We start from the raw sequence: 22,186 nt of genomic DNA on the forward strand, positions 1-22,186 counted from the left end.
CGCTGAACTGATCGGCCACAATTAAAAAATCACGACCGCGGAATGCGCCTAGATCGACGAACACAAACTCGAACGGTCTGGAAGCCGGAGCATGGGGAAGGAGAGGCTCCGCCGGATGTGATGGAAGACGCTCTGTGCAGGATGGGCAGGACTTTGCGGCCACGACGATATCGTTGTCCATGGAGGGCCAGTAGATTGAGAGGCGGGCGCGCTGACGGAGTTTAGTGGCTCCTTGGTGCATTTGAAGTAAGCGCCTGATAATCTCCTGACGTAAGGAAGTCGGAATGACTACTCGGGGGCCGACAAGGATGAGACCCTCCGCGTCGTCGACGGACAGCTGGCTCCGAACCTGCCAGTATGGCCGAAGCTCAAGGGGAAGATTGCACTTCTCGTTCGGGAATCCCTCAAGGACTGTTTGGCGGAGGGACAGCATAACCGGATCGGCCGAGGTAGCCGCTGCAACGGAGGACAGCAACACGTCGGGATTGGCGTCGTTTGATCCCTCCATTGTATCTACCAAACTGATGCGGGCTGAAAATGACTGCGGGCCCTCCGCGATTTCGTCGGATTCGGAAGGACGATCAACCGGGGAGCGCGACAGGGCATCTGCCATCACGTTGTTCTTCCCAGGCACCCAAACGGCGACGAAAGAGTAGCGCTGCATTGAAAGGCGAAGGCGCAAAATTCTGGGATTATCCAGCTTGTCCAGGTGGTAATCGTTGAGGATCGGAATCAAAGGGCGATGATCTGTAACGAGCTGGAAGGAGGGCAGGCCCTCGAGAAACTGGCGGCATTTTCGCATAGCCCAAGCCGCGGCCAGGCATTCCAGCTCAATCATCGCGTATCGGGACTCTGCATCAGATAGAAAACGTGATCCTGCCTGCACGACATTCCAGCTGCCATCATTTTTTTGTTGTCGGAGGATGAAACCGAGGCCCCGGAGGCGGGATGCATCGACGTGCAGTGAGGTTGGGGAAGCCGGGTCGTAAAACGATAATTCGGAAGATGAAGATAGTGACTCACGGGCTGCTTTGAAGTCCTTCTCGTGTTGCATCGTCCACTCCCATGCAAAATCCTTTCGAAGTAGAGGCGCCAGAGGGCGAAGAACGGAAGCCAAGTCGTCCGAAAAGTTCCCAACCTGCTGGCAGAGCCCGTGGAAGGCTCACATCTCTGAGACACAAGTGGGAGCCGGGAATTCACGGATGGCCCTCAGTAAATCCGGGTTAGGTCGGAAGCCACTCTCGCCTACTACGTAGCCACCGAACAACACTGACGGTTGAGCAAAGACAACCTTGCGAACGTTAATGGCGATCTGGTGATCAGCGGCGAGGCGGAAAAGGCGACGGACGAGGTCCACATGTTCTTCCCAAGTGGCAGAGAAAACCAGGATATCCTCAACTACACGGCGACAGTTCGGGAAATCGTCGAAAATGTTTGCGAGACATCTGCCGTAGTCATCGCCAGCTAACGAGACGCCAAACGGGAGACGGTTGTATCTGTAGCGACCAAACGGAGTGGAGAACGTCGTCATGGCACTTGACTCTTCATCCAGCTCCACCTGGTGATAGCCCTTGAGGGCGTCAATAACTGTGAAGAACTTCATCCCCGTTGGGATGGTCCGGACCGCCTGGAACGGAGTCGGGGAATCAAAGGTGGGCCGGATGATGCAGCGGTTGAGCGACGTAAAGTCGCCGCATATGCGGATTCCGCCATCGTCCTTTGGGACGATGACGATTGGGTGGACCCACAACGTCGGCTCAGGCACCTGGCTGATGATGCCTTGGTCTTCCAGCGAGTCCAGCTCCTGTTTGACCCTTGGTATGAGAGGCACTGCAATGGGACGGGATCCACGGATGGCAGAAGGGATTGCGCCCTCCTTTAGTTGAAAGTGGCATGGAGGACCACGCATGGGCCGGCACACTCCATCGAAAATCAAAGGGCACTCCGCCATAAGAACGCGCAATGTAGCCATGACGTCATCAACTGGGGTTGAGGCTGGCAAAGGCGGAGGCATAACCGCAGCTAACATGCACGAATGCGGATACTGAGCCGGTAGCATGCTGAATTGTTTTTGAGACGCTTTGGAGAGCACCGGCTGTTGAAGGTCACGTAGGACATGGATGATTGTGGTCACGGGACGAAGTGATCCGCTGGACCATGTCAACGTGGCTGGGAAGTGGCCAAGTGAAGAAATAGCCGCCCCGGTGGCCGTGACTGCGTTTGGTCCGCCATCCATTAGTTGAACGTGTTTGAAGTGGCTCCAGAACATAGCGGCCGGGATCGCATCAATCGACGCCCCAGAGTCAGGGAGTACACGGATGACAATAGAAGAGTTGCTGGAAGCTGGGACGACACCCAGCTCGACCATGTCCTCCGGGATGATGGACTGGATCGTGATGCTGCCAGCCATCTCAGGTTTCGGGGTTGAACTGCCGCCTTGGGTACATACGGCCTGGAAGTGGCCCGTTTTGTGGCAACCTAGACATTCCTTGCCGAAGGCGGGGCAATCTTCTTTAGCGTGGCGGGAGGCTGACCCGCAATTCCAACACCCATACGGCTTAGTTCCAGGCGGATGCCAACGAGCTGCTGGACGTCCGCGCTGCTGATCCCGGTGTTGAGTAGCCGGCTTGCCCATAGGTGGTTTGGCCGCCGGAGTCTTTAACTGGTGGACGGGGGCTGCACCACCCTGTTTGATGGTGGACGCCTGGAGCCGGGTGGCCTCCACTGTACGGAGCATTGTAAGCGCCATATCCAGGGTTAAAGTGGCGCCCTGTTCCAGTAGCTTGCGGCGGACCTCGTCGTCGAAAACGCCAAAGACAACCTTGCCCAAAATGCGCGTGTTCTGGCAGGCCGCACAGCAATCTTTTTCGAATTCGCATTTGCGCGCGAGATCGCGCAAGTCGCTGAGCCAAGAATCGGCCGATTCGGTGTCACGCTGGACGCGGGATGAAAACTTCTGGCGCCACACATGACAATTGCGGCCAGCATTACACCTCTCCTGCAGCTTCCCAATAATGATGTCTGCATCTTTAAGCTCAGGCGGCGCCAAACCCATGGTGAGCACAGCCTTCAGCGTCGCGTTGGAGAGGCAGGACAGCAAGATGTTGGCAATATATTCTGGTCGGTCGTGTTGCGGAAGTGCAGTGTTGATGGTCGACAGAGCAAGGAATATATTCCACTGCTGGTGCCAGACCTCGAAGGAGTCTTTGAATTCCTCGATGTCTAGTGGAGGTGGCACGCCGTACGGCTTGAATGGCTTGGGAGGCATGGCGGGGCACGGATTATCTCAAGATCTGGCTGACACAAGAAAACCACTGGATACTGCACGAAGGGAGGCACCGGCGAAGGACGAACACGTCAGCGGAATGAAAATGAATGGAGGAATGAAACCACGTTGGGTGGGAGAATTGAAAACACGCAGATGAACGTTGAAGCACCGAGGAGCAGGGAACACAAAAAAAATGAATTGAATGGGGAGAGCGTGTGAGGCTGAATTGGCAATATGAGTGGTCGAAACGAGGGTGTGAATCAAGAAACAGCACACTAGAAAACAGAATAAACGGCAATGTGGAAGTAAACGACGATGGGGGGATGAATAGTGGGAGAAACTAAACCGCGGGATGAAATCCGCGTGGAACGGGTGGACGTGGAGTAGCTACGGCCAACACAGAAAACAAAAAACCGAGAAAGAGAAAAAAAAACCGGATTCTCAGCCAGAGAGACGGCCAAGAGCGAAACGAAGCCAGAGAAAAAAAAAAATTGTGGGCACGCAACACGCGGGCCCCTCAATATAGCCACGACAATGAATCACCAAAAAAAACAAATAAAAAAAACATGAAATATGAAAAACAGTGGGTGAATGTGAGCAAACGTCCCAAATATGATCGGCGGATAGGATAACTCAGGGCCACAAAAGAACAGCATATGCACCACACGAGACCAAGGAAAACAAGATGGCGGCCCCCACAAACCACGCTGGTTAATGGGAGGAGGGGGGTTAGCAGCAATGGGCGCACCCAAGGGCCGGGGAAATCAACACGAATAAAAATAAAACTGAACAAAAACACTGAGGGATCGAGTGTTGAGAGCAGGGAGAATGAATAGGATCGAAAAAAACAATCAACTGCGCCATGGAATGAAGTCTGAAAGAGGCTGAATTCGAGAGCGATACGGACGTGTATTCTCTCTACCAACGAGACGAGACCAACTGACCCTGTGATCAGAGGGAGGGGAGGGGGGCGACGTTGCCGAGTCATAGCAGGGGTCTTAAGTCGCAACGTGACCGCTGTTCGCAACCTGGGGTATTATGTCGAAGGGGTCTAAAGTCTCGTTCCCCTAAATTTGAAAAAAAGTTAAAATTTTGGTGCCATCTGGGAGCCAAAAATCCTAACACATTGCTTGTTTCCTTTTTACAATTTCGAGTTCAGTTGTCAATCAGCAAGAACTTGCGATTTTTGGTTGATAGATGGCACTGGCAGCCCACCCAATTCCCCCTCCTACCAAAACTTAAATCGCAATATCTTCTTAAATTATACGTTTTATAAAGAAAAAATTTGATGGTTACAATCGCCTTTTAAAGCAGCATTTAATGGTGTATTTTTCACTTTTTTCATGAAAATAGCCCATCCGACACCGTTTAACAAGGCAAGATAGGGAAAGAGTCCCGTCCTTTAGTTAGAGCATAGACTACAAGGTAAAGACTGAACTCCCCTATAACCCTCCACAGGCGATGCTTCTGCATGCCGGTAGGGGTCAGGCCGTACCGGTTAACAAGGCAATTTAGTCGTTCCCCGTTTCCCTACTGATTACGTGCTTCACACACACGCATTTTCGGGTATATGGAATTCATATTGATTTTTATATTTTATACTATAATTTTATATAGCCCTTCCACGTGTCTCTTGAATTTTTGCTTAATTTTACTTGCAAATTCGGGTGTAGAAAAAAAAGTTTTATGTGACCATCGTTTCTCATGAATATTTGGATTTTTAAATGAAATCTTGAAACACTGTTGTGAATTTGTAGGCGTCATTTACATTATTTACGTTGTGGTTTTTCAAGGATTATGTTGTTCTGTGGTGTTCAAAATAAAACAAAAGGTATTTAATTAATTTTGGTTATGAATCTCGCTAGGCGATAAATGATAAATATATGTGATAATTCGATTCTTGAGTGATCAGAAGTCAGTGTTTAAAAGGTTGTCAGTCACTGAATAATACATACATCTTGAACATATTTTTAAATTTTTATGTCTTTTTATTTATTTCATATACTAAAATATTAATATAGGGCAGATACAAACGGCGAAATTAGTTGTATCAAATGAGTGTAGTTTGTAGCTCGCGCCTACTACCTTCTGTTGAAATCGAAAAAAACAACAACCAGTGTTTCACGATTTCTTTAAAACGAAATATATTCAAGGGAAAAGGGGGTCACATAAAATTAATTTTTTCTACACCCGAACTTGTAAGTAAAATTGAGCAAAAATTCAAGGGACACGGGGAAGGGCTATTCAAAATCATGGTATAAAGTAGAAAAATCAATATGAATTCCATATACCCGAAAATGCGTGTGTGTGAAGCACGTAATCAGTAGGGAAACGGGGAACGACTAAATTGCCTTGTTAACCGGTACGGCCTGACCCCTACCGGCATGCAGAAGCATCGCTTCGGACGATTCCTCTCGGGCTTATGGAGCCGATCGCCGTCTTTACTTCGTAGTCTATGGTTAGAGTAGTCCATGGAAGTACGCGTACCATGTTCCTATACCATGGTAATGGAGTCAGGCGATTATCTAAACAATGTATTTTATAGTGGAATTGATTTCCAGTTACCTGGAAATGGTGGTCAAGATTGTGTTAATTTCTTAAGCAATAGGCGCAGAATTATCGAGTCAATATTAGCTTTAGCTGTCAGTTGCCTTTTAATTTCTTTTGGCTATCGCCGTCTAATTTTCCCCACGAAAACAACTATCATACGAAAAGATCGCGGTGGCAAACGCTTTCTCCTTGTTGTTCTTTGCCTAGTTTTTGGTGTTGAAATTGGATTCAAATTTGCTACACGATCCCTCATTTTCATATTAAATCCTTGTCATGTTACTACCATGATTCAGGTATAATAGAAATTTTGAATCTGTTTTTGTTTTATTTTACTTTCATATTGAAATTGACCTATAGATTTATTTGTTGGCTGCCCCACCTAGCCAACAAGTGACGAAAATATTTAGGATCCATGTCAATTTTCTCAATGGAGCAATTCTAGCTTTGCTCTTCCCAGTAATCAATACTCGTCTGGTGAGTTGAAACATTATCTGTATTTTAAAATCTCTTAATATTTTGAGATATTTTTAGCTGACATTTGAGACTGAAACCTATTTTGTACAACACATTGCAATGTTGGTTGTTCCATACTACCTTTTACGTCTTGGAGGTAATAATTTTTAAGCAACAACTTTTCCTTAGAGTATCCCAGTTTTTAGGGAAAATTGCATAATTGTTTATTTTCTATTATTTTCAGTAGAAATAAAAAACCAATATATATATAACAGTCTTTCTTGATTTTAAATATTACAGTTTTACATTCATGTTTTAGGTATGAACTGTCTGACCAAAAATTTAAATCAATAAATCAATGAGTCACTATATAAGAATTTCAATGACCCAGTGCCATTTCAAGAGGCCAAAAATTTGCTTGTTACTTGAGAGAATTTCTAATATGTTATTTTATATTTCTAGGTGTTTATACATTGGAAGATGCCGGAGACTTTAGCTGGGCGAGCCTATCGTATGGTTTAATGCTGTTTTATCATTTCACTTTGCTTCAAATCGTTGGAATGGTGTGTTGAATCTACTTCGTTTCGTTTTCTTTGTTCTATTCTTTCCTTTCATTTATGTTCTTGCCTCATTTTGCAGTTAACAACAGTCAATCTAAACAGCATGATTTGCCCTGCTGTCTCGGACCCTTTCTACGGACAACACTATCGTGTTGCTGCCCTTGTGCATCAATTTATAATGGTGCCACTCGTAAGCAAAGCCTACCGCATAGTCGCCTCCTATTTCCTTACGCGACTGTCTTTCACAAAGGTAAAACAAAATGAAAAGTGAATTGGTTAATGAGGTTGTAATTCTGCACTTTTGCCTAAAAGGTCAAGGACAAACTGGAGCAAGCAATAGAAACTGATTTGGCCTTCGGTGCCTACCGTACCTCTTCCATTAGTTGCGTTTCAAATTCTAACTTTCATCCTTTAGCCATCAATGGTGACAAATGTTCAAAAAAGGAATAAGTTTGTCACCAGTACTGTCTCGTCATCCCACAGGAAGATGGAACAAAATCTAACAGAGAAATTTAATAGTCGCATTCCAGTGTCACCGTATTTGCGTAGATGCTATGCCACTAGAATTCTTGAATTGAGGGGGAACTAATAGTTTGCCAGGCGTTAGTGGGCGTCTCAGAACCCGGCGACCCTAATCAGCTTAGTATTCGTTTGTAATCCACTTAACGAGTAATTAATTCTGAGTGGATGTATCCTCATATCCGTAAATGTGTATGACCCCTTACGCCCTTTCTGAAACGTATTAAGTTGGCATTATAGCCCCCCGTCTATTCTAACTTTTACCCAGATTAGCATTTTTCGTAATTTATTGTGCATTGTCACGTATTTATCCTACATAGGGAATTCTAAGGTATTCGAGAAGGAACGAATTTAACTGTGTTATGGAAGCCTCGAGTCAAAAGTGTCATTATCGATCTCGATTGAAGGAAACTAGTGCTGAAATATTGGAAGAAAAATTGCCACATCATGAATTAGTCGTCGTGATCTATTTTACGTGAACTTTGCTTTATCACCTACTATGTTTAGAGTGAAATACACTATCAGATTAGCAGTGTGACATTTAGTAACCTAGGAAACTGTTTTTAGTCATCCATACGTTATTGGATTTTGGCAACCAAATGTATCTGCTGTTAACCATCTGCCCCTTTTACGCAAGTGCAAAGAGACGTTTTTTTCCACGATTTTACTGCTGGTAATAGTTTAGGACGGGTGTAGTTATTGCACCATATCTCGTCACCAGCTGCTGGAAATTAATTTTTTCCCGCGCCAATCAAGAAACAGATGATGAGGCATAAGGAGAGTGTAATGTGTGTGTCCGTTCTTCCCGTCATACACTGGGCTTATCAAATCAAACAAAAGTGCAATGAAGGCTTAGGGGCGCACGGTTTAAAGCAAAGAGAGCACCAACAGGTATTTTTGTTTGTTTGCTTGATAATGATGAACTGTGGTGGTACTTTGTTTTGTTTGTGTGACGAGCTACCTGTCACTTATCGGCTGAAAAGTTACCCCGGCGACTTGATTATGAACATTGTGATATCTCCCGTGGACTTGAATAGCGAACTAGTTAGAAACCATGTGTCAAGCTGGCGAGTTGTGCGACTTTACGAGTGCGTTTGTTGCGATTTATTGATTGATTTTTCTCCACTAAACTATGTTGGGATCTATGCTAAGTGCTTTCATGCTAGCAGTAAATTTACTTTCACGTGGAGGCAATAATGTTTGGAAACAATCCAACGTTCGGTCTCTGGGTTGTTATTCGCCGTTCGATCTTCAAGCGGTTGTTACTAATGGGGCTGGTTCCAACGAAATTGGATTTTCCGCTTGCTTCATGTGCTACACGAACTTTATTTTGATTAGAGGTGTTCAGTGCATGTGCATCGACGACAGAACAATTAATGAACTGATTCCTGTCGATGAAACTTATTGCGACATTCTTTGCGATGAAATCTCTCAGCCAAGCAACAACGAAACTTTCATGTGTGGTGGCAACCTCGGGGCTAATTTTTACTGCAACAGGCAGGCTGGCAGCATTTGCCTTGATGCAAATCCAAATCAATCAGCAAAAATATATATCGCGATTTTGACGCTGACGACGAAGATGATTTCCAGTTAATGTTGCCTTGTTTGGATTTGGGATGTGGCCGGCCTGAAACCGAGGACAGAATCAACCTTGTGTATGCTGAATACTTTCCCAACTTGAATCCCGAAGATTGCATAATCTACTGTACGTACGTTAAAACTTCTTACGCCCACGCCGGATGGATCTCATCTAACAATCGTAAGTCATTTACACTTGCTTTCAAACAGCGCAAAAGGAATTTATTGGAACAAGTCTTCTAGAATTTGAATCCTCTCATTGCATGTCGAGTTTTTGCAAGTGGACTCTTCCAAATATTTGAGCGTAACGAGATGGAAAGAAACACCTTAAATGCTGTATTTTTTCTCGTCTGCTGAAAAAATTTTTCGTCTGCTTTCGTATTTACCACATTTTTTTATTCTTTTTTTTTTTTTTTTTTTTTTCGTATCGTTTTTCTCTTGTTAGTATGAGACAGGATAGCATTAGTAATCCCCTCTTTTCAACACACAAAACCCACGCCAGCAAAATCTAATCTCAAACTACAAATCAAGTCACGAGCTCAATACAAATAAGTATGTTTTATCCACCACCATAGTCTTATTGAACCATCAATCAATTATGGGACCTTTTGAAAAGTGTTTACAGTAAATCGTGTATCATAAGGATTAAATTACGAAGATTGGAAGGCATACTGAAATAATTCACTGTTTATAAAACAAAACAGAAATGTACCCGACATGCGTCTGTTCTAACGCCACGCGGCAGCCACACCCAACTGATCCGCCATGTGCAGAAGGAACATGCCCGCCTCCTCTGAACCCAGTCAGATTAATTGCTGGTGATGCCAATGACCGACAGGCACAGTCTTGTGGAAACCTGGATGCTGCATACCCTAATTGGTCCGTCTTCTGTACGACAACAGTCGTCAGACCAGTGAACGGGACGCCTTATTGCGCTGCTTTTCAGACGCCGTATAACAGTTCGTGGGACGTATGTCCTGTTTCAGCTACTTCAACCCAAAAGACCAGCTCTTTGTCGTTAACAACGCCAGCATCACAAAATAACAAATGCCAGTCGCGTAACAAGTCAGTCAAACTCTTCAATTCTTATTCTCGCGCTATTTCAATAAAATGTGATTGTTACATTTAACTAATTAGGTCGCAATTCAAGGAAGTGCCCAAAAAACTATGGGGAGGAAACTTTGTTGGCAATGGCAACTGCGCAAACCATAGCCGCCTTTACAATGGATCATGTTATTACACAGGATCACTCTCTGGTAGGTGATTCCCAATTATGAACGATAACAATTCGTGTACAACTTATTGTAAGGGGATTGCGCAATATGTACTGAGCTTAGTAAAAACCGAACCTTTGGGATACAGATAATGATATGGAGAACGTGGACGATTGGAGAAACGCTTCTGCCAAATATTGCAATGAAATATACGATGGACATTTGTTGGCCCTTGAAACGGAAGATGAAAAGAATTTTGTTGCTGACGAATTTTTATTGTCTAATTTGGGTAAGTAACTTGAAAAAACCTACCAGTTAAATGTGCATTAGAGCAGCTAACGGTCCGTATTAGCTTACAAAAAATCCATGTTTTTGAAAAGGAGAAGACGGGACCATGCGTCCTTTTTTAACAAGCGGTATGAAGACTAGTGCATCCACGGAGTTTTGGAGTTTGCCCAATGATGTTCAAATTCAGATTGCTAATGTGAGCAATTGGGGCGTCGAATTGGTGAACTGCGCAGACAATTATCCCTCCTACTTGGTCCTATATTACGAAATGGAAACCCAAGGTCTTGCTATTCTTACGCTCTTGTTTCATCACTGCTGGATATTTACTTTGTGGACTTGTGGATGGCATGAATGCAGATTATGGCAGCTGGCAATTCACCCGGGATGAATCGAGTCGCCATTTCGTTTGTGAGTACATCGAACCCGAAGACGTCGAAACAACATCTCCGTCGACGACATCACTGTCAACACCAACAACATCAACTTCCACGACGACACCAACAACGTCAACTTCTACGACGACACCAACAACGTCAACTTCCACGACGACACCAACAACGTCAACTTCCACGACGACACCAACAACGCCAACTTCCACGACGACACCAACAACGTCAACTTCCACGACGACACCAACAACGTCAACTTCCACGATGACACCAACAACGTCCACTACGACAATAGCACCGACTACTTTACTTTCGACGCTGTCTTTAACGCCGATCTTGTCTACGGTTTCCACCCTAGAAACATCATCAACGACTCCCTCCTCTTCAAGCACTGAAGGTAATCACGTTGATTTGAGAGACATTTATGATTCGAATTCAATACCTTTTCATTGAGAAGAAACGACAGCAGAGTCTACCATTAGCAGTTCAACTTCTGCGCCAACGACATTTGAGACAACAAGTGACAGTAATATTTTAAAATCCGTGTAGCTATTTTGTCAACGATATACTAACAATGGAGGTTCACAGATATACCTTCGTCAACGACCAAACCAACTTTAGTGCCAGAATCAAATCACAAAAGTTGTCCGTGTGTCGCAACCGATATGTACCACGTTAACTGGACAATACGAGCCAACACTACCAAGACTCAAACGTGCCGACCCGGTGCTCAAGGCACGGCTTCATGGTCGTGTGACTTGATCGCTAACCAATGTAGCCTACGCACTAAACAACCAAATTTTGACGATTGTCAGAGCCAGGAGCTTCAAGAAATTGCAGACGAGGTAAGTAGACTGGCCACATTGCTTGCGAGATAAAACAAGCAATGAATTCTACTTAATTAACAGATAGCTGACTACGACACTGAGCTGAACACGGTGTGGGAGAACCTGCTCGATTTCACTCAACCAAATGATACCTATTTCGGTCATGAAATTGATTACATTCTTGGCTTGGTTACTGACCTCCTCGATCGACAGGACGAACAAATGAATGACACCAGTAATCACCTCGAGTTCCAGATCAATACCACTCAAAGCGGAGTGCGTATTTTGAACAACCTTATCTCTCATGACCTGCAGTGGGAACAGCTAGACCAGGTATGAACAAGTCACACTATCATCAAACCCCAAGTTGACCGCATCATGACACTTTCTCTCTTCATTATAGAGTAATCGTTCTCAATCGGCATTGCTTTTGTTGAACGTTTCGGAAGACATGTCATTCCGGCTGGCGGATGTGGCTGAGATGGATAACCTATCTTTACGCTGTGAAATACAGTTAACCAACCTAACTTTCAGTTCATCTTATTGGGACGGTGGTCCAAAAGAAGTTTATGATTGCTATCTGAATGCAGTAACAGCATCGGAAGTCTTCCTCCAATTTCCTTCTTCAAGTCAGTTTAACTCCGACTCGACTTATCTTCTTTTGCCTGAAGAAGCCGTCGCAGTTGGTCGCAGGCACAAAGCTGCTGGTCTCCTTATCTCTCACTCTATTCTACAGCAACTTCTACCTGGCCAGAATAGGTCCACTAAAACTATAAGACATGAACGAAACTAACATAAGCTTTTAACTGTTTCTAATAAACACAGTGTGGCAGGTGACCAGAAACAAATCAACAGTCCTCTTATCAGTTACTCTCTGCGTAACGATGAGACCGATGAAGAAAACGTGTCGAACGTGTCGACAAATATCCCTGAGGGAACGTTTGTTCAATTTGTCTATCAACATGCCAAAGAGGCAAAAGATCCACCTGTTCGAATTCTTCACCGCGATCTGGATCCGGGTGAAACACCCAGCCCCGTCATAGGATCCGCATTTTGTGCTTTTCTTTCCTACCATGCCTCAAGGTATTCCAGTACTTTATTCCATTGAGTATTACCTTCAGGGCATTTTCGGCTTGACCAGTTTTAATGTCGATGGAACAACATGGATTTGGGATGGTCAAGGTTGCACATTGGAATCGACTAATCGTACGCACACGCTTTGTAAATGCAGTCACTTGACTGGTTTCTCCGCCTTGATGGATTTCCATGAGTACACGGTATAGGTTATGCGATATTTTAAAGAAATTATATGAGAGCTAAAGAGTTATCTTATTGATGTAGGGTGAATCTCGCCCGCTGGAAATTACTAGTTTTACGTGTAGTTTGGCATCTGCGATATCCTTGGCCATTACTTTTACAGTTCTTACCGTTCTCAGGTAGGCTCAATCAAATAGCCTTTGAAGTGATTTTTTCCTGTAACCTTTACTGTAATTGATGAACAGATCAATAAAGACGGACCGCACTGTCATCACACAAAACTTGTGCGTTTTTCTGATGGTATCCCACATTTTGGCTCTGACTACCTTAGGTAATGTCTCATCCTGTTTATCAATTACATACTGTTTCAAAATTAAGACAATGCTTTATTTTCCAGATCGACATTACCTGAAATTGGATGATGTACGTAGGTTCCATTTGTTTAAATCCATGCTTTTGCGACATAATTAATTCTTATTTGGCCTGAAGGTGACCTGTGCCATTATGGGTGTTCTGCTCCATTTTTCTCTACTCGTTTCCTTCATGTGGATGGGTATCGAGGGAGTCCGCCTATGCCGTATGGTTGTCTATGTTTTCAATCTGTGTGATTGGACTTTTTACTACGTGCTAGCAGCAAATTTGGTTCCATCCATTATCGTCGGCACCACTTTGTTTGTGGCTCACTTTACAACGGGAATCATACCGGCCTATGCTGGAGACGAAACGTAATCTATATCAATTATAGCGTATCAGATATAGGGTAATTAACGATTTAATTTCTCGTCCATAGGTGCTGGTTGAATGGAGAAAACTACAAATGGAGCTTTGCTGGCCCTATAGCCGTCATAATCATCGTACTTGATCCATAATAGAATTAGCCAAAGTTGAGAAAGTAAATGTTTCTTCTTTAGGCTAATATGGTATTTGCCATCATTGCCGTCCGTTCTTCGTGGAACTTGAAGCAAAATATTGACCGTTCCATTGAGGAGAAGATAAGGTTTCTAACAGCTAACAAAGAGAAAATGCGAGAAAATGTTTGAAAGTCAAATGTAAAATTTTAACTGTTTAGAAATGCTGCGGCTCTATCGCTGTCACTGACTTGTTTGCTCGGGATTTCCTGGTTGAGCGGATTTCTACTCTACACGGAGACACTAGTGTTTGCTTACATTTTCACCATTACCAATGGTCTACAGGTGAATAGTGATTGTTTGTATGTAGTCTTTACGATGTGATGTAATTGCGCAATATTTACAGGGAGTAACAATAATGCTGTTTCGATGTATCTTGAACGATGAAGTCCGTAATGCCATCAAAGAGCGCTGGAGACGCCATAGGGACAACCGGGTAAGATTGCCAATGTTCTCTTTCTAAACAAGTGTAATTATTTCAAAATTCCGTGTTCCAGATGGGTAAATGGTCATCCACAATGACGAACAACACCAATTCGCAGCGCCGACAATCAGTCGTCGGCCCTGAAAGCAAATCAGGAACTAACAGGAAACTCACGCAAACCAACAGTCGATTGTCTAACTTATCAAATGCCACTAAGACCACCGAAACGACAATTGTCCCTAACAACCGTCTCCCCGAACGAATGCAACGAAGAAACCTTCGTACTTTCTCAGGTAGATGTTCAGACAAACTTTTACAAATAAAAGGGTCTCACCTTTATGTTGGTAACACGACAGGAAGCGAATTCTCGGAAACTGAGTACAGTTCTGGGACGCGTGGGTCTTTCAGCAGTACGGGATCGTACCGTCCTAACAGTTCGGAAAAACAAGAACCAATAACTGTTAACAATGGCGTTCGTGAATCACGCCGAGTAAGCTTTTTGGTTCAGGATCCAACATTACCTTCTACCTCCCTTTCTTCTGGCTTTTACCAAGTGAATCCAAATAATTTATCGGACAACACATCAGTGGTCAGTAGAAGACCAGGACATCTAATGTTTCTCGAACAGGATCCATCCGCTTTCTTTTGACAGACTACGGAATATAAAAGATAGGCTTCATGGTCATCACTGTTGGTTACATTTTAAAAAAATATTTTCGACAAAGTTTGATGTTCGTCGGGACAAAGATGTCATCTGATTTCTTGCCCTACAGGCCGGCATCAACAACCGTAAAACCAAAAAAAAAAAAATGATTTAAAAGAAGGACAATGGCCTGGACTTAACTCTGGGAGTTATGCTTGTCTTGTTTCATAATCAACGCAATGTATATAACATTATGCTACCGTTTTGATACTTATACACTATAGGCTTTATGTTACCGTATTTTTCTTGCTTCCTCTTGGCTGTTGATCTTTACTGCCGTAGCTACTCGTTGACGTGTCTTTACCGAATTTTTAAAATAGAACATACACAATACGTGAAGCCATGTACGTCTTTTTCCGTGTTGGTGATATAATCTAAGATGAGCTGAAATGTCTGTAAATGCCGCTATAAGCCTGTAAAAAATGACAGCTGATTTTTGCTCATTACCGTTCTATTCGTTTAACACCATAATATTGCCTAGATTATTAGTCATAACAGCCAATGCGCTTGAATGTTAGAGTAGTAACTACCTAGCAATATGTTACCTAGTCCTACCTATCTAGCCCTGCTTAGTAAACTTCCTTACTTACCTTGTGAGGCATATTGTTCCCTCACGAAAAACATTTTCGTCCTAAAATTTGTTAGTAACAGTTGCACGTGCACCTTTGAAATGAAACCTTATTGAGTGTCGGATAGTTCACATGTAAAAACAATTCAATTATGAGTCCATGACTAATTTTTTTTTTTTTTTTTTTTGCTATTTCATTCTAAACCTAACTTATGTGTAATCCTTTTTGTTTAGAGATTTTGGCTTCTCGATAGGGTGGTAAGCTGAAAAAGGTCAACGACGCAGAAAACGATAGACACGTGATGAATCTGTGATTCAACCAACTTAACGACTGGTAGAAGCCTATCGGTTATAAACAAATTTTTGCCCCGTGTATCCCACAGTCTTTGTTGTTTAGGTGAGCGACGTTGTCGGGCACAGACCCTGTCCGGTTTGCCTTTTACCAAGTGGTTGGGATCTCTGCTTTCTCGTTTCAGTTATAGCTGATTCGAATGAGTTGCAAAGATCAGCTGCTAAGACTTGGATTTCGTCATGTCGTCATCTGCTGCCGATTCTGTTTTTACCAAAATGACACCAAACGGGAAGGTGTTTTCACAAAAACAGTTTTCCTCGTCTTTTTTTTTTTACTACTTTGATTTTTCCACAGATTACACTGTTCATACCACAAAGGGAATTCGTTGATTATCTTTCATGGATTCAACCAATAGGCAGGTGCCGCTGTTCTATAAAGCCATTTATCTAGAACTATACAACGTAGAAAATCATGTGCCCACTTCAGTAGAAATGATCTTATGATTTGATTCTAGATGCAGCAATAGTGGTAGATCGTGAATATGTTCACCCGGAACGTTCAATTGCTGTGCAGTTAGTTAGCACGGTACGTTATGGACGCGAAGATGACGAAGTGATGGGCTTAAACCTGTCAAAAGAAATATGCCTGGCCAACGTGATTGTAAACAAAGTGCCCATACCAGAGCATCTAACAGAGATGCAGGTAAACATTGACACTTTGTTACTTTACCAATCATAACTACAGAGTAGTAGTAGGTATAGCCAACTTGATAAATGAATTCTACTATCAGTACCTTAGAATGTTGTGTAATTAGTTCCCATTCAATTGGGTAGTAGAACTTTTTGTAGTAAATGTTGCATTACTTATACAAAATGAAAATTACCGATTGATTGTGTTAAAAAAACAAAAAACAAACATGAAATTGATAGCAATGAGATAATGGCAAGGTTATAATCAAATTCAAATGTACCGACGATTAGGCAAATCTTCTACGGATTTATGGAGACACTTGCTATCCCTTCCATTTCGAATGGCCTTCAGGTATTGGGCCGAGTTTAACTATTCAGCAGCCATCGGCGATGAAAGGAGAACCCTGTGGAATAAAGCATTTCATCGAAGTCTTTTGTCTCTACAGAGGCAGTTGCCAACCTCACAAACGGTTTGCGTCATCATTTATAAAATTTTTGCAAATGTTATGGTTTCCTTTGAAAATATAAAATGATCCTACTATTACAGGAGCACTATCCAGTTTGATGTGGATTTGATTCAGAGGCACGGATCGGCTGAGAAATCGGCTGTTTGGATACCACCAGCAGTTACAGTCAGTCGTCCTCTATTGCTCGCTCTCGGTCGTGTGGATATGGAAGTTTGCTTAGAAAAGACATCCGTCGTCGATGGCGAACCCCTTATCATCAATATTTCTATTACCAATCAGTCCAACAAAAACATCAGAGGCATGAAAGTAATAATGTGCTTTTAAAAAAATTATTTGAGCCTATTAAAAACGACAATTTATTCCACAGATCACATTGACTCAATTTTACAAGCTCTCTTTTTCCGAGGGCAAACGCAAAGTGCCGGTCAATCGCATGGAAACTCATACCGGCTTTCCCATTGCACCCGGAGGAACCCTTAATCAGGTGAGTCACGTCCAGTTTTGCATTAAATTTGCAATAAAAACATGATTGAATTATTCCTTATGACCAGACTGTTATGCTTGTTCCGCGTGCCACTACGGGTACTAAACAAGAGGGGTTAGCTGTTCGGCGGTGTGTAAGTTCAAACGTCTCCCAGTTAGCACCGAGTACCCTTTTGCCGATCCCAGTCATTCTGATATTTTTGGTTTCATCATCTCTTACCGAGTTCATGTTAAGCTTAAAGTATCCCAGACACCGCTGAAGGCCACCGTAATGGCTGAGGTGCCTGTCTTCATTGTTGCTAAACGTGATAGCGAACATTTCTCACATCAGCCGAGTGGAATAGAGAAATGCCCTGGCGATTCTTCAATAAATTTTCGGAATCGAAGGTTTCTGAATCATTTCCTATGTTTTAATTTGACGGAACAGTAATTTCGTATTATTTTTCTCTTCAGTACCGCATTTTCCAAATAAATCTGAGCGCTTAAAAGAGGCCCAAAAGAAGTCGGAACCTCTGACACTATTCATTTATTCAATGCCATTTAACTACGCAAGCCCTTAACGTAATATCTATATCGTAATTCATAATCTGGAAGTAATAATTTAGGACCCTAGGGCTATGAAGTGCATGAAATGAAATGATTTATGGCGTCCAGGAGTGATTGTGAAAACCCATTCATTTCGTACTTATGTGTGACAATTCTGGTGTAACTCTTGGAATTGGCAAACTTGAAATAAATATAGTAAAAAAATTTCTGTTGGAACTCGTTTCTTTTAAACTATTCGTTGTGCTGTTTAAAATGCGATGCTTTTTTCTATATATGGTATTCTTTCACGGCATTTTCTACTTCCAAGATGAATGTGCCATGTACCGCAAAGTTAAAAAAAGAAACTTCTAGCCGGTGGCCGAAGGAGGCAAGGAACTCAACTTTTGGCGCTCGAGGCAATATTCCGACATACCATTCAAACTAGCGTGCGACTACGTGACTGTCAGACGCTGTACACGTCACCCAAAAAGTTACTTACCAAAATGATTTGCTGTCACGTGCTAATATTTTTTTTTGCCACTCTTGCAATCTCTAAAAGTGATGATCTTCCAGATTTTTACACGTTTACCGTTCAGGATATAGAAGGCGAAGAAGTGTCATTGGAGGAATATCGAGGAAAGGTAATAGGAATTTTACTGGTTAAAACAGATCATTGTGCTTATAAACTGTTTATCACAGGTTTCTTTGGTAGTCAATGTTGCTAGTCTGTGTGGATACACCGATTCCAGCTACAGAGCATTGAAAGCGACTCCAAGACATTCTTAGCTACAACCAAAAATTCAATGTCCTTGCATTTCCTTGTAATCAGTTTGGAGAACAAGAACCTCACGAAGATGAAGTAATTTTAAATTTTGCAAAAACTAACTATGCTGTTGAGTTTCCGATGTTCTCCAAAATCGATGTCATTGGAGAAAATGCTCATCCTGCTTTCAAGAATCTCATAAGTGAGTGACACTTAGACTGAAAATTATCACAATGCTCACCAAATGAATTTTATTTTATAGATCAGTCATCTGTTCACCCTGATTGGAACTTTTATAAATATTTGGTTGATCATAATGGAAGAGTGTTGAAGGCATGGAGTACTAAAACAACCGTTGAAGAAATTTTTGATAGGTAGACTCCTCATATTTTCCAAGATGACTTGAATTTTTAAAATGATTCTTATCCTTATTCTGACATTCAGTTGTAAGGCAGCTCTTGATTCTATTCCTGAAGCATCTGTTCCAACAGATCAAGGCGAGTCTTCCGATGTGCCGTTGTCACAGGCCGATGTTGTCTCTAAAGATGAACTGTAATGTAATTGTCAGTTCATTTGGTTAACGATATTGGGGCAATATATGTACACATTCAAATGATGATTTGTGAAACTGTATTTTCTTGTTATTATTCAAAACGACAGTAAATTTGCCGTTTTAGAAAGAAAAACACGTTGATGAAGTAGGAATAACGTTGAGGCAAGGGAAACCAATTAAAACTACTAAGATGGAGTGTGTCGTGTATACTTCATCGATAACAAGACTGAGTTAACAGTTTCTTTGTTTCGGTTCATTCGACGTACACAACTCTTATTGTCTTTTTGGGCTCTATAAACAAGTGCCCGCCCCCCCAGGACATATATATGACATAAAACTTTTGCATATTGAGAAGAAAAAAAAATGACAAATGATGCGATGGTATCTTCGTACTTTACCAAAGTTCACCTTCTTTTTCTTTTGCTGGAACTTCGATGACTCGCGGTTTGTCTATAATTCGTGCAGTGCGATTCCCCTTTTCAACGATGCCAATAATCCAGGCTTGGTATCCTTCTGTTTTTTCAATGTCTTTGCAATATGCTGCAGCTTGTTCACGAGGAAGACAAATGAGCATACCACCTAATAAAAAATGACGAATTATATTTCAATGCGGTGATGCATCTTTAAGGTAGGGGGAGTTACCTGAGGTTTCGGCAGAAAGACCTTGAAGCAGCTGGAACATATTACCACATGCCTTGGCAACAGCAGCCATTTTTGCTATTACGGGTAAATTATGTATAACAAACGAAACTTCATTCTTTTGGTGGGCAGCAAGGTTCTGTGCATGACCTAAAAGTCCAAATCCAGTCACATCCGTAGCCGCATGAGCGTTATATTTGTGCATCAAACGAGCAGCTAGAATGATAATCGGCAATAAAACGATTTAAAGAATTTCCTTAAAACGTAGAAATTTATATACTTCAATACCAGTTCTATTCAATCTTGCCATGGAATCAATCGAACGGAGGTAAGCTTTGCGTACGTCATCTTCCGACACAACCAATTTAATCCTGTTCCAACGATCTTGCAAATCTAACCACTGGTGCGCATTGACAGCTACTTGCGTGCCCAATGGCTTTGTTAGAACCAGCACATCTCCTACAACAGCATTGTCTGGCCTGAATAACAAAAGTTTCCTATAAATACTAGTAGGCATTACAAGGAGAGTGACTAACATTATAAGTTCTGAAGTTTGGCACACAGAAGATGCTACTCCTCCAATGGTACACCATGGGTTCATAACTGTTTGGCCACCTGTTACATTTGTACCAGCCTCCAAGGCACAGTCCTATAACAGAAGAAATGTTAAAATATGGAATTTTGCCACCTGGTTACTGTAGTGACCTTAAAACCACGCATTATGAGTGGCATTACAATATCTCGCTCCTTTTCCGTCATCTTGGTTGAAATTCCAACCAACATAAGCATGTTATCACACTCTGTCACACCCATGGCATATAAATCACTCAATACATTGGCAGCAGCTATCTTCCCTACAATTGAAATAAAAGCTAGAATATTTGAAAACACTGATCAATGCAACACTAACCTTGCATATAAGGGTCATCAACTAAGGGGTAGAAAAAATCGGTTGTTTGGACAAGAGAAAGGCCTCCGTGGCGAAGTGGTGTAACAGAAGCATCCATACCAACACCTCCAAAAATATTTATCAAATACATGAACACAAATAACAAAAAATGTACATGAAAATAATATCATGGCAAGTTCACAATGGTAAAAATCCATAGCAAACTGAAGTGACCAAATACCGATTCTTGTGTAGGGAAAATGAAGATATTGGCTTTGCTCATGATCTTGGATGTTAGCATCATCATCCTGAAGCCCTGCAGACAATAGTAGTTTCCCAAGAACATCTTGGGAACACTTACACCCTCATCCTTTTAAGTCTGCATATCGGGTCAATCGGAAGGATGCATCCAGATCATGAGCAACAGGATCAAACGGTCTCCTCAATGACAGGCTTGTTGCATTTTCTCCCGTCAATTCCAACTGAACGGCTTGAACTGCAGCTAAGGCTTCCTGTGTCACGCTCGATGATTCCATGATAGTCAGACGGCTAACCTACTAGTTATCACGTAAAATATACACATAAAAAATGTATACATGATGTCCGAGCTCTTCCTGCAATACCAAACAAAATAAAAATACAAAGATCTTAGTACCTGACAACGGGGCTGGAGGATCTCTTGCTATCTTCGAAAATTCAAACGTTCAAACAGGCAAAACGGCAAGCAATGAAATGGCGTCGGGGTGGTAGCGTGCTATAGCATGCGTTGTTCGAGGCAAAGGACAAGCCGCATCAGTTTTCGATGGAAAAGGGGGAGGACCGAGCCAAGCGTGCGCAGCGCCCGGCAGCGCCTCAATAGCAAGAGAAAAACGCTCCTGCGGCCATTTCATGAACCCGATAAAAACAGAGACGACTGAGATGCTTCATTTGATGTGAAAACAAGGCTGCATGAACACATTTTTAGTGCTGCTCTCTTTCGGTTAGTTCATGGTTAGTGTGAAACCATTTTGTACAGCAGCGGTCCAGAAAGTAGGAATTCCTGCAAAGTGGGAAGAGGCGTAGGCCTACCTGTACGGAAAATAACAGTCAGGGTCTCCTTATCGGGGATGCTTCCACGGTCTTAACAATAACCATCACCATGCTGCAGTGATTGTACCCAACTCTAACTGATCATATCGGACAGACACTGAACGAATTATGGACTCGATGAAGTTTATGTAAAAAAAACTACCACTGCGTCTGGCATTCCTACATACGCTGATCTATCCCGCCGTTTATTTACGAAGGTCGAGTGATGTTGAAACCTTGGCGCGACAATTGAAAAAATTAACAAAAAATAAGATTTGAAAACACATTATATGTGTGTCGCGCCAGTACCTT

At 42.6% G+C, this 22,186-nt stretch overlaps 6 protein-coding genes across 7 annotated transcripts; 4 read left to right on the forward strand and 2 right to left on the reverse strand.

The window, feature by feature from the left end:
- Window positions 1-1,162: 1,162 nt before the first annotated feature.
- LOC123467265 lies at window positions 1,163-3,268 on the reverse strand. The gene has a single exon (XM_045167242.1). The coding sequence runs from the start codon at window positions 3,266-3,268 to the stop codon at window positions 1,163-1,165; it is 2,106 nt and encodes a 701-aa protein (XP_045023177.1).
- A 2,458-nt stretch (window positions 3,269-5,726) lies between these two features.
- Window positions 5,727-7,888, forward strand: LOC123467267 (transmembrane protein 164-like). Its single transcript, XM_045167245.1, has 6 exons — window positions 5,727-6,111; window positions 6,176-6,292; window positions 6,350-6,428; window positions 6,734-6,834; window positions 6,911-7,081; window positions 7,144-7,888. Exons 1-6 carry the CDS (start codon window positions 5,740-5,742, stop codon window positions 7,279-7,281), a joined length of 978 nt encoding a protein of 325 aa, XP_045023180.1. The 5' UTR covers window positions 5,727-5,739; the 3' UTR covers window positions 7,282-7,888.
- Window positions 7,889-8,482: 594 nt separating this feature from the next.
- LOC116928925 lies at window positions 8,483-15,384 on the forward strand. Its single transcript, XM_045167244.1, is given in 23 exon segments — window positions 8,483-8,891; window positions 8,894-9,109; window positions 9,633-9,993; window positions 10,066-10,184; window positions 10,291-10,431; window positions 10,523-10,711; window positions 10,788-11,216; window positions 11,277-11,345; window positions 11,408-11,664; window positions 11,728-11,979; window positions 12,050-12,405; window positions 12,472-12,729; window positions 12,788-12,923; window positions 12,988-13,082; window positions 13,149-13,234; window positions 13,301-13,326; window positions 13,393-13,628; window positions 13,694-13,757; window positions 13,815-13,900; window positions 13,973-14,096; window positions 14,158-14,247; window positions 14,309-14,528; window positions 14,592-15,384. Coding segments are annotated over 23 exon segments (4,512 nt in total). The 3' UTR covers window positions 14,885-15,384.
- A 500-nt stretch (window positions 15,385-15,884) lies between these two features.
- LOC116928926 (phosrestin-2) lies at window positions 15,885-17,946 on the forward strand. The gene is given in 9 exon segments (XM_032936061.2): window positions 15,885-16,091; window positions 16,153-16,213; window positions 16,313-16,500; window positions 16,779-16,957; window positions 17,035-17,260; window positions 17,322-17,438; window positions 17,506-17,605; window positions 17,608-17,824; window positions 17,891-17,946. Coding segments are annotated over 9 exon segments (1,161 nt in total). The 5' UTR covers window positions 15,885-16,037; the 3' UTR covers window positions 17,910-17,946.
- Window positions 17,947-18,378: 432 nt separating this feature from the next.
- Window positions 18,379-19,341, forward strand: LOC116928930 (glutathione peroxidase 7). Its single transcript, XM_032936066.2, is given in 5 exon segments — window positions 18,379-18,603; window positions 18,662-18,724; window positions 18,726-18,927; window positions 18,988-19,099; window positions 19,170-19,341. Coding segments are annotated over 5 exon segments (627 nt in total). The 5' UTR covers window positions 18,379-18,465; the 3' UTR covers window positions 19,282-19,341.
- LOC116928929 (inactive selenide, water dikinase-like protein) lies at window positions 19,339-21,622 on the reverse strand. Of its 2 annotated transcripts, none has more exons than XM_032936064.2 (8): window positions 21,462-21,622; window positions 21,048-21,363; window positions 20,828-20,932; window positions 20,623-20,771; window positions 20,454-20,566; window positions 20,206-20,396; window positions 19,921-20,133; window positions 19,339-19,857 (listed from the first exon to the last, which is right to left on the reverse strand). In XM_032936064.2, the coding sequence occupies exons 2-8, from the start codon at window positions 21,340-21,342 to the stop codon at window positions 19,673-19,675; spliced, it is 1,251 nt and encodes a 416-aa protein (XP_032791955.1). In that variant the 5' UTR covers window positions 21,343-21,363; window positions 21,462-21,622; the 3' UTR covers window positions 19,339-19,672. The 2 variants fall into 2 exon arrangements, with proteins under 2 accessions (XP_032791955.1, XP_032791956.1); XM_032936065.2 differs by having other exon boundaries at window positions 21,048-21,360; window positions 21,462-21,618.
- Between the last annotated feature and the right edge of the window lie 564 nt (window positions 21,623-22,186).

The sequence above is a fragment of the Daphnia magna genome, unplaced genomic scaffold (assembly GCF_020631705.1).
Source record: "Daphnia magna isolate NIES unplaced genomic scaffold, ASM2063170v1.1 Dm_contigs165, whole genome shotgun sequence".
NCBI lineage: Eukaryota > Metazoa > Arthropoda > Branchiopoda > Diplostraca > Daphniidae > Daphnia > Daphnia magna.